Here is an 11,100-nt window from a genome sequence, read left to right as displayed (position 1 = left end):
ATGTTAGGAGATTTGTGCAACTCGCAATTTTATAGATCATAAGTTTTAATAGACTACTTACATACATGTGGATCTAGACTCTATTTAGAGAGTGAATACAAAATGCAAATGCAAACAATATATAGAAAATTATGTATCTATGGAGAGAGAAAATATATAAAATATGGTTTATTCAATTACCTGCAATCAATGTGATAATTGTAGATGAAACAATAGGCAAATTGTAGGAGTTAATGTGATTGTGTTCAACTCTATGTAAAAATCTATCTTAATGTTTGTATTGATGGTGTAGATATGATAGAGGATAAATACATGATAAGAATTGTTGATAGATGAAATTGAATACTTCTAACAGTAGTAATTGTTAAAAATAACAATTTTCTCCATTCTATTGAATTACACAATGAAGTATAATTTCATCTCCTTTTAATGGACAATAGTTTATGATCAAAATAGATCCATGAAAATGGTTTCATCTATTTGTAAAGGAAAAATCAATCTATGATTCTTCTTTGTAATATTTTTTAATAAACCATTTACTTTTCTATTTGAGATTAAATTTAAGGTTAGTATTTAGAAATGGTCCCAACTATAAACAAGAGCTCTTTGAGAGCTAGAGTCCCTACCTCTAGGGAAACAAATTGGACGTAATATTTAAAAATTATGGTTTTGAAAAGAGAAATTATAAATTTTAGCTAATTTAATTTAAAATTTTAATTAATATTTTAAATTTTAATTTTATTGAATAATGTGGCAACTAGTCATTGTCTAAAAATATACAACTTAATGTAATGCATTGTAAAATCAGGAGATTTGAATTAATAGATTTTTAACCAAGAAATTTTAAAAAATTAGAATTTTATTACATAAGTTAAATTTAGAAATTAATTGTTTTTAATTTTTTTAATTAATATATACTAAAGTCTATATATATATATATATATATATATATATATATATATATATATATATATATATATATATATATATAAAGCAATACAATTCTTAATAGCAATAATATATTTTAATAAAAAATTAAAATAATTATTGATTTATATAAAATTAATTTTTTAAATAATTTAAAATATGTTAACATTTTTAAAAATTATTTTGAAAACTAAAAATTTTGATATTAATATTGATAAGACATTATTTTTTGTTGTGGAAGATAAAAATATGACTTTTTTAGAAATCTAATGAACTTGTGACAAATATGCAAAAGATAAAGTTGTAATTAATAATGAACTTGTCACAAATATGGAAAAGATAGAGTTGTAATTAATGAATTCATTAATGCATGTTAGAAAATATTGTATTTTTTAAAGTGGGAAAATAAAATAAACCCCACAAAAAATGCAACGGACCAATTAGAAAAAGGTAATAAATCAATATAAATTAATTTAAAAATATAAAGTTTGTTGAACTTTAGAACTTGTATTATTTTTGGATTGCACAAATTAAAAAAGGAGTAAACAAAAACATTAGTACCCTGGGACTAACAATGAATATTGAGAGTAGCGTTTTGTGGCTGGTGTCACACTGATTGGATTTAGCATGAATCTTTAGGAGGTTCATTAGGTGGGGTTCCCCGTTTCAAGCACCCCACACCTGACGATTGTTCTCCAAAGCCATTCGAACAAAAGGGGCTTTTGTTCCCCTTATCTCTATCAATAGGGTCCAGTTGAATACCTTTAAACTTCAAATCTGTGCATGGCACGTCGTCGCTGCAAGCCAAATTAACTGGTGTATCCATGTAAGTTCCACTAATTTTCTCATAAGTGACATCTGATATGAATACCGCTGAGGTATGATTCCTGCAAGACCTTCTATCACAGTAGAATTGATTGATATTAATGGGCACTTGTACGTTAGAGACCTGTATGTTGGAAAAGGATACACTTTCCAACCTCCCGGATCCTCCCTGTATTTAAACCAGACATGGACAAACACCCCATGTTCAAAATCTACCCCTTCAATATTACAATGGCTGGAACTATGCGATGTTTAATATTGAGTTTTTTAACAGACCTGCCACGTTTTGATCCGGACTCCATTAGAAGCATCATGGATTTTGCTGTTATAAACTCTCACATTGGAAACACAGGCTTTCGTCCCATCTTTTCCAAGTGCTCCAATACTAATGCCAATTACACAAAATAAGTCAGTTAAGATAATTCAAAGAAGAATGAGCGGGTATAGAGATTAATAAGATTGTGATATTGTTTCTAGACTTTATTGTCTAATTTTTGGTTGAATTTGTTGATTTTTTTTTCTTAAATAGTGGTTCACAACAATATGCTCTCTTATGAGAATGAATGGAACAATTAGTGCAGCTGCAAGCAAAGTGGACTTAAACTTGGATGAAATTCAGTGGTTAAGGATGCTTGAGCTAGAGTTATAGTATTGGTATGAGTAACCTCATCTGAAGTCTCAGTGCTTCATTTATGTGAACATCGCCTAAATAAGATAAGTACTAAATGTTCCATTCCATATCACAAGATATGAATTCTTATAAACCAACATGTAGATCAATAAATTTTGACTCAAAAACTACACAATTGCATATTGATATAGCCCTATCACATGACCCTACCTCACACCATGTCCGGGACCACAGTTGAAGTCGTGAATGCGAATTCCTGAGCAACCCGTTTGTATTGACACGCAGTCATCTCCTGTTCGTTCAATCACCAATGTAGGTTTATTATATACATCGACAAATATGGTAAAACTATATAGATTGTTAAAATTCAGACTCTGTTTATTTAGTTTTACCGCATGCGATTGAGGAATGGTGAATTTCAACATCGCGAGAGTTTTGGAGATGAATTCCGTCCGTGTTTGGGCTGTCTGCAGGGGATGAGATTGTCACGCCAACGACTTCGACAGAATTGCAGAAAACAAACATTAGATGGAATAGGGGACTGTTTTGTATGGTAATGCCATGCACGCCCACATCATTACTATTAGAGAAACTCAATGCCTGTGTAGATTTCGATATCACATATCAGCCTCGTGGTGTTTTGTTTAGATTGAAGCGCTAGAAAGCATTATAAGAGAAAAGTAATTATTTTTGCGGTGCAATGCATTCTAATGAGAAAAAACAAGTTGAAAAAAGAAGATTTTCGTCTCATGGCTTACCGTTGGCCTCACACTTGATAAACTGCTCTCCCCATATGAGATATCCTGAAAAAATGTAATATTCCAACGTATTTTGATTCCATAGCCATGGAGTACGTAATGTTGCAAATACAATGGCCTTACCATTTTCTTTTTTACTAAATTAAGATTTACCTGATCATCTTCTAGTTGCGAAAGCTTCCACCAAGCTGCCCCTTGTCCGTCAAGAGTGCCCCTGCCAGCGATTTTAATCCCGTTGAGCTTTTCAAAAAGTATCCATTTCCCCGACTTAGATGCCCAGGCCTTTGGATTCACCGGTGCGATAATACTTCCATCAACCTGCTCAAATAGAAAAAGATTAATATTAAAATACATTTTGGCTTCTCTTTTGAATTCTAACATTATGCCCATTGGGCAAATTCATAAAACCAAATAACAAAATATCAAATAAGATACATATTTAAGGTAAAACTTTGACCATAGGTGAAGAATACATCCATGAAACAAAGAACAAATTATACATATCCCCATTGATGAGATCTTTACAATTTTCTGTTTTTATTGCTAACTTTATAAAAATACCATACCTGAAATACTATGTTCGATTTACAGGGTCCGGAGAAGGTGAGAGGCCCAACAAGAAAGCGGTGGCCAACCGGAATGCGAAGCATAGCCGATTTCTTATTGCAAGCTGCTTCCCACGCCCTTTGAAATGCCTGTTTCATCCACAATCCATATGTAGCAAAATTCAATGTAAAGTTGTAAATAAGGCCATGTAAACAGCCAAACAAAGTATTAAGGCCATCTGTGAGCATAAGAGTTAGATGATTGAATATTCAAAAGATACAGATATGACCTTGGTATCATCAGCCACTCCATCGCCCTTGGCACCAAATTTTGTAACCTCCACCACCTTCGAATCAACTTTGTCTCTGTTTAATCTTGCTCCCAGACACTTATCTTTCACCACAAGTAAAACTGATACCATGAAGAACATAACATAAACCTTTCTGCTCGAAGACATTTTCCTTGCGTGTTTGAAGTTCTATACTGTGAACAACACAAAGCTGTGTACCCAAACAAAGGAAATGCTCTCGCAGTTTGGTTTGTATAAACATAGGGGAAATGGAAAGACGGAGAAAAAATTGCATAACCAAGACAGGGAGAACTCCACAAATTTATCCCACCATCTGCAAACCCACCATTCATGGATTCCTTCATAGCCTATGGACAGTCTGTCAATCCCAAACTTGTTTATCATCTCTATAGAACCGTTGAGAACGAGAATTCGAGAAAATCCCAAAGTTTTCATTGGCCCTTTTAGTTTGTCAAGATGTTAGGAATAAAGATTTTGGAGCCATGCTCTTGAAAACAAATTAATCTAGATTTACGAGAGTTTAAAAAGGTCTAATAGGCCATTGTTGAAGTTAATTAAATAGTATAAGTAAAGATAATATATGAGACAAAATTTGATACGATATTAATAATAATGATTAGCAATAATTAGATCTCATATATTGTATTTACCAGAAAATATATAAAGTTAATAAAATAGTGTAAGTAGAGATAAGATATGAGACAAAATATGATATGTTACGATGGATGATTCCTAAATTATAATTAGATTTCATATTCGTCTAATAATATATGTGAATAAATTTATAAAAGTAGATATAGTATTAAAATGTTTTTTTTTATTTTCAAATATATAAGAAATATTCATGGAAGGTTAGAGAATTCATAGAAGAAAAGAAACAAATCTAATGGTTGTTGGGAGGAGTTCTACTAGGATTCTCAATTTCTTAACTTGCTTGTGCATGTCATATTGCATCTCTATGGTAACCTTTGACTTTTTGTTTGCATCTATTGTGGGCCTTTTGACTCAGTTTTGTTCAAGACCTTTTCCTTTTTCCTTTTAATGGCCTTGGATATTTATTATTCCATAGCTACTATTGGTGGAGTTGAAAGCTGGCATCCCAAGACTACCATCTTCATTTTTTCTCTATACAATCTTATTTTGTATAAAAAAAGTCTTATGCATTTCGCATCTTTCTCTTCTATAGTTTAGTTCTAGATACTTGTCTTTGGACTTGGCATTTGAAAAGAACCAGCTTTTGATAGTTTTATAGTCAATACCCTAGGTTGTGTTATATAAGGGAGGGATGTGCAACCAGCATAATATAGCTCCAATGATCATTCGATGTGTGTTAGATCTTTGTTGACCAAAGTAAGTAGAGCACCGATATATTCCAATAGAATTTCAAACCAAAAAGCTGATAGCTTTGATTCCCAAAAATTCTTGGTAGTTACCATCTCATATACATATCACTACCTTGATCTAAAAAATATAGAATATCTCATCATGCTCATAAAACCCTAGTATGGTTGGATGAAGGGAATATGTTAGATATGGATCCCTAACACATCACTTGAAGACCATCCTCGCCAAAATCAAGAGCACAAACTACAAGAAAGAAGAAAAAAATATGAAGCCACACAACTGTTACTGAACAAAAAAGAATGCAGGTAAGAAAACATTAAATTGAACTAAAGCAAGATCAAATACAATCAATCTATAATCAGCAGTCGCCCTTTTTGCATGGAAACAACAAACAGAAACAATTACCATTCTATGAAGTGTCATGCCTTAAAAGAACATAAAACATGGCTTATATTTATTAGTAAGAAGTGATTATCTTATTATGGATGCAAATGCCAATCCCTACCCACACTAAAGAAGAAAAAGATCTGATATCAAAGAGAGTCTAATCAGCATGATTTACCCCACCTTGGAAAAAACTAACGAATAGAAAAAATAGAAGACTTTTCAGTAAATTCCACACCTACCTGTTAATCACAAGTTACATAAAAGACGGCTTAGTTTTCATTACTAAAAATTCAGTAACTTAAGATGCTCGGTCATGAAAATGAGTCATGCTGTGTAGAAATTATCTTCATTATGGGGAAATGTTATCGGATGCTAATCAGATTCTAAGCAGCAGGATTCTCCTTATTGCACAAATATAACAAACAGCAGAAAATAAATGTTCACCTAGTTTCAAGCCTCACTGTTTTTCTTTCACAAGTTACAGAAAACTGCAAGTCTTAAATTTCATAACTACAAAAAAACTTAATTTGCCGCATTCTTGAACAGTCTCATGCTTTGCATACCTTATAGATCTTCAATTTGGACGGTATCTAGACTGAAAAACTGTTTCTTGATCCAGGCTTTTCATTGGGTCAAGAAATAAGGGGCCCATTCATTTCACTTAATGATTCCAAAAATAAAAACCAGAAATTTTAAAACATTATCCAAGATTGATGGTCTTTTGATTTGTTTGAATTTGTTGTAGATTTATCTTTTAGATCACATATTATCCTATTTTACATAATCAGGTTTCTGGACAACCAACCCCAAAAGTGGCAATTATGACAGCATTAGGTCATATTAATATATAGTGTCCACATCAGATACCAAAATTAATGCCATGCCATAATTGTGAAAACTAAGGCACTCTCCCTCACTAATTCCACTACCTTCTCTTTTGAAACAAGCATCCACTAGAGACTTCAGAGATGAAGTGCACTTGCAACCTGACATGTGCCACCCAATGAGGACCTGATAACAACATGAAACTGAATTCCTATAATGGCTATGTCAACCATTACATAACTGAAGCTTTAAGGCTACCAATCCTTAGTAGCAGCAATAACCTCTTGTTTACACAAGGCAGTTCAAAGAAAATACATATTATTGTTTATGCAAGGTATGTATCAAAGGGATGAAAGAATTACTAGGGTTTCCACCCACTAATTAGGGTTAATAAATTCATACAGTATTCAGACTTCCACTTTAACTATTAATCTTTTAGAAAACTAAAGAGCCTCACCATTCATTTTCACCAGTCACTCATATCAGTTATGTACAGAATCCATAACCATAGAGACATGTTGAGTCAAGAACACAAACTTATAAGAAAGGATGCATTCAATCATTTCTGTACTGTCACATTGTAAGAGGTATTTCTAAAAGAATATAGTTATCAAAAAGTTTAAACTTTCACTGGCCCAAAAGTATCTGGATGACAAGTCAACATTAGTAGTGTTACATTGAGGCATCAGAGACCACATGCATATATACACTCCTGTCTCTAGCATGTTCAATGCAGTATCGGATTCTTCCAAGTGGACATGGCATTAGGAATTTCATCCTGTCAAAAATGAGAGTGATAGGGGTACTAACTGATATAAAATTGAGCAGATCTAATATGTTACTAACACATACCAAACTCCAACACTCCCCCTTGCCCTTGCATGTATGCCTCAAATTCACCAAACTGATCAACTTCTTCAATCTCCAATGACAGACGAACAGTATCAATCATATGCATAAGGACATCAATAGCACTAATAAGAAGCTTAGAAGATTCGAGTGCTCCTCTAGATTCAACAGTGGATGTAAATTATAAACTATCCTCTGAGAGTAATACTCACTAATCCTGGCTTTCCCATTGCCTTTGCTTTCTTAGTGACCTCATTGTTGTATGTGTAAGCTTCTAAATCATGTATAATTACCTACATAGGTAAGTTACAAACTTGAACAGATAATGATAAAAAAATTATCAAATAAATCAGGCTACTAAAAAGTATTAAGAAAATGATAATGTGTGTCAAAAAGGTTTAGATAGTTTGTCGGCGTGCTAAACAATATAAGACTTGGATACGTGATTTTTTTGGACCATTTAGGCATGATCCATTTTCTTGGCCTATGGGTCTGTTAGGTGACTCACCCAAAATCCCCTTCAAGTTCTCCCAGATTTGGCATGCTTTTAGGATGGAGATTTTATTCCCTCTTTGGAAGGATAAGAATGTTGTTCGATTTACTCACAGCTTTGAAGATATAAATTTTTCTATGTGCACCAAAGCTTGCATATGTAATAAGGTTCTGATGCAGATTCAAGTTCAGAACAATAAAGTTGCCTTGGACATGGCTCACCTACACGAGTAATCGAAACATTGGGCCAATGCCCCTTGTACGTCTGCTAGAGTGCCACCAAATTCTGTTTTTTCTGACCACCTCCACCTCGTGGCCATTTCTGCTGTCGCAGCTCTTCTACCCATCGTTCCTAGACCCAAGATCCTAGGCTCCTCGCCACTCTTCTGGTGGTGGTGGCAATGGGTAGAGGCACTGCTTGGCTTCTCTATTGTGTTGCAGCTCTACTAAGGGATGGTCCTCAACTGCTACAGCTCACTTTGTTCTTGCTAGTTCTGGTTGGGTTGATGCCAAAGGATATTCCACTTGGCTTGCTACCACCTCTTCCAAGGGGTTTCCTCACCTCGACTTGGTGATTTTGCCTCTTAGGAGGGAAGACGAAGAAGATAAAGAGAAGGAATTTGAAGACGTGTGGTCTCTTCCATACCCAACCCCTGACCCCACTGATGTATAGGGCAAAGATGATCATCAGGATCCCACTCCCTAAACCGGCACACCTTGGCTGCCTAAGGTGGCTTTTACCTAGGCTTTGTCCATGTTTTTTTTATGAATAATTGATATGTATTATTTCCGACCTAAGGCCCTGTGATTTTTGTGGAGTGATCTTGTATCCCTCATCTTTTTTTTTGAGCGAATATGTTGTACTTTTATATTACCTATTAATAGAAAAGGGCCTATTCATCGAAAAAATTATTATATGAAAAATATTATAAGAATAGCATTTTATACCTCTTCAAAATATAAACAAAGTTGTATTATAAATATTGTACATATTGTGTTTTGTTTTTATTAAATTTTAATAATTAAAATTTTATGTTATAGAGGTTAAGCTATTATTCTTAATATTTTATTATGTTATCTTCTATTTTGTTCAAGGTTACTGTTGTGGTTTCACAACGCACGCCCCATTTCTCCTAGAAATGGGGACCTAGTAATTTTTTGCTTTCTTAGACCCCTAGTCCAAGGTTTGAATCATTTTTGGGACTCTACCTAGAGTCCAAGTCAAACCAGAGCCCTTTAGTTGAAAAACCAAGTTGTCAGATTTTAGAAATTTGGAGATAAAGGGTGATTTTGAGGTTAAGGTGCGCACTAGCGCACCTAGCGCACATGCGCACCTATCATGGGTGCGCAAGTGCACTAGATGTAGTGCGCATGTGCACCTTGTGAGGTGATGGGCACATCCCAAAGGTGCGCATGGTCCCGGGCCTATAAAAGCTCAAGACCACCCTCCCCTCTTCCCCATTATCTTCTTCAAGCATTAGGCGAGCGCACCTCCACACCCTTCAAGGTGTGCAAACCTGCAAAGACACACCACCACACACAAGTCAAGGGAATTATAAAGGTGTGCATGTGCGCACCTTTATTTGCATCCTTAAACACTAAAAAAACTAACCTAAAACTTACCTAAGACAAAATGGAAAGGTGCACACATGCACACCTTTCTCACACAAACTAAGAAACCAAGGTAACGGTAAGAAACCAAGGCAATGGTGCACACATGCGCAATATGTACACCATTTTTGGGTAATTAGGGTTTGACTTTCAACTTTTCAGACTAATATTTTTATGTTTTGTACAGATAAAATGGCTTCCTGATCGTCCTCACTTGCAGAGAAGATGGCTCCAAAACCAGTTGTTTTCAAGTTTCAAGGTGCACCGAAGAAATCACACTTTCAAGATGCACATTCAGACACATAGAATGGAACATGTTCTTGGCACTTTGCAATAAACCTAACAAGAGGTCCTCGATGGTCTCGACACTTATCAGATCGGGGTTGGTCAATAAGGAATCACATCCAACATTAGTACAATCTTCGGAGCTTGTAATGGCATTAACAGAAAACTATGTTAGAAGAAAGAGTTGTCAAGAGTATTACAGGGGAGATCGTCTTAGACCTAAGACCGAGGAACATCAAGAACGTTTTTCATCTCCCATCAATACGTGAGGATAACTTATTATCAAGCAGAAAGATGGCATAGGGAGAATGAGTAGAAGGCAACTGAAATCATACAATCATCATTCTTGATTGATAGAACGGCAGTGGAACGTAGAGCAGGCAAGGTGGATATGACTAGAGGATATATGAAGGACGATATCGGATACTCCATTGTACTTCTAAGCAGAGTCATGGGTCTACCGGCAATAGGACATCTCAACATTTGGATGGTACATTTCATAGAGACCATCAAAAAAGCTAAAATGTCAATTGATTGAACCACAATACTAAGTGAAAACTTAGATAAGCAACTGGTAGGAGTCAAAGCTAACCCCAAGTTTTACATGACATCATAGTTGGTGTATTTACTGGCGGCAAGGACAACTGATTATCCAGGACTATTCAAGAGGGGAAGCATGCAATATGCTAATGCATGGCCTTATGTGGTATACCCTTAACTGGTAAAGAAGAAGCTATCAGACCAGAGCAAGAATACAGGATAGTGAATGATACCTTCATTTTTGCGATCATCCAATTCATAGAAGGTGATTATGCCAAAAGGATGTTAGATTAGAGAAATTGGCACCTACTACATACAGTTCAAGACATTCACTAAGGGTAGCTGGTACAACGGTGAATCCGAAGAAACTCCCGAGGTATCCATTGGATAGACTCATCTTATTGGAGACTGCAAGACAACTCTCATTTGCATATGACACAGTGAGGAAACAACATAAGAAGATCTAGGTATGGCCCATTACTATAGGTCCATTTGAAGTAAAGCAAAAGCAAAATATCATGACCTTTGATGTAGAATGGTATCAATCTCCCTTGGAAGATTACAATTCCCCTTGTCCGTATTTTGACAATATTGGCAAAGTTCAACATTTGGTAGGAAAGCAATTTTTTCATGAAGATGCAGTAGAAGATCATTGGATGAATGCGATAGATGACTATGATATCCAAATTAGGGATTATTGTAGGATGACTCTATATCGGGCACGAAGCACCTTGAAGATAAAGATCCCATTAAAGGTTGTCCAACAAGAC

At 34.9% G+C, this 11,100-nt stretch overlaps 1 protein-coding gene across 1 annotated transcript; it reads right to left on the bottom strand.

Moving 5' to 3' along the window:
• Positions 1–1,367: 1,367 nt before the first annotated feature.
• LOC149576695 (polygalacturonase At1g48100-like) lies at positions 1,368–9,604 on the bottom strand. Its single transcript, XM_089819233.1, has 8 exons — positions 3,977–9,604; positions 3,708–3,836; positions 3,295–3,459; positions 3,142–3,186; positions 2,776–2,983; positions 2,594–2,675; positions 2,029–2,137; positions 1,368–1,921 (listed from the first exon to the last, which is right to left on the bottom strand). Exons 1-8 carry the CDS (start codon positions 4,142–4,144, stop codon positions 1,550–1,552), a joined length of 1,278 nt encoding a protein of 425 aa, XP_089675359.1. The 5' UTR covers positions 4,145–9,604; the 3' UTR covers positions 1,368–1,549.
• Between the last annotated feature and the right edge of the window lie 1,496 nt (positions 9,605–11,100).

The sequence above is a fragment of the Cupressus sempervirens genome, chromosome 1 (assembly GCF_028749045.1).
Source record: "Cupressus sempervirens isolate cs-2001-9-10 chromosome 1, ASM2874904v1, whole genome shotgun sequence".
NCBI lineage: Eukaryota > Viridiplantae > Streptophyta > Pinopsida > Cupressales > Cupressaceae > Cupressus > Cupressus sempervirens.
The sequence above is the reverse complement of the archived record's forward strand: the minus strand, read 5'-3'. Positions and strand labels throughout refer to the sequence as shown.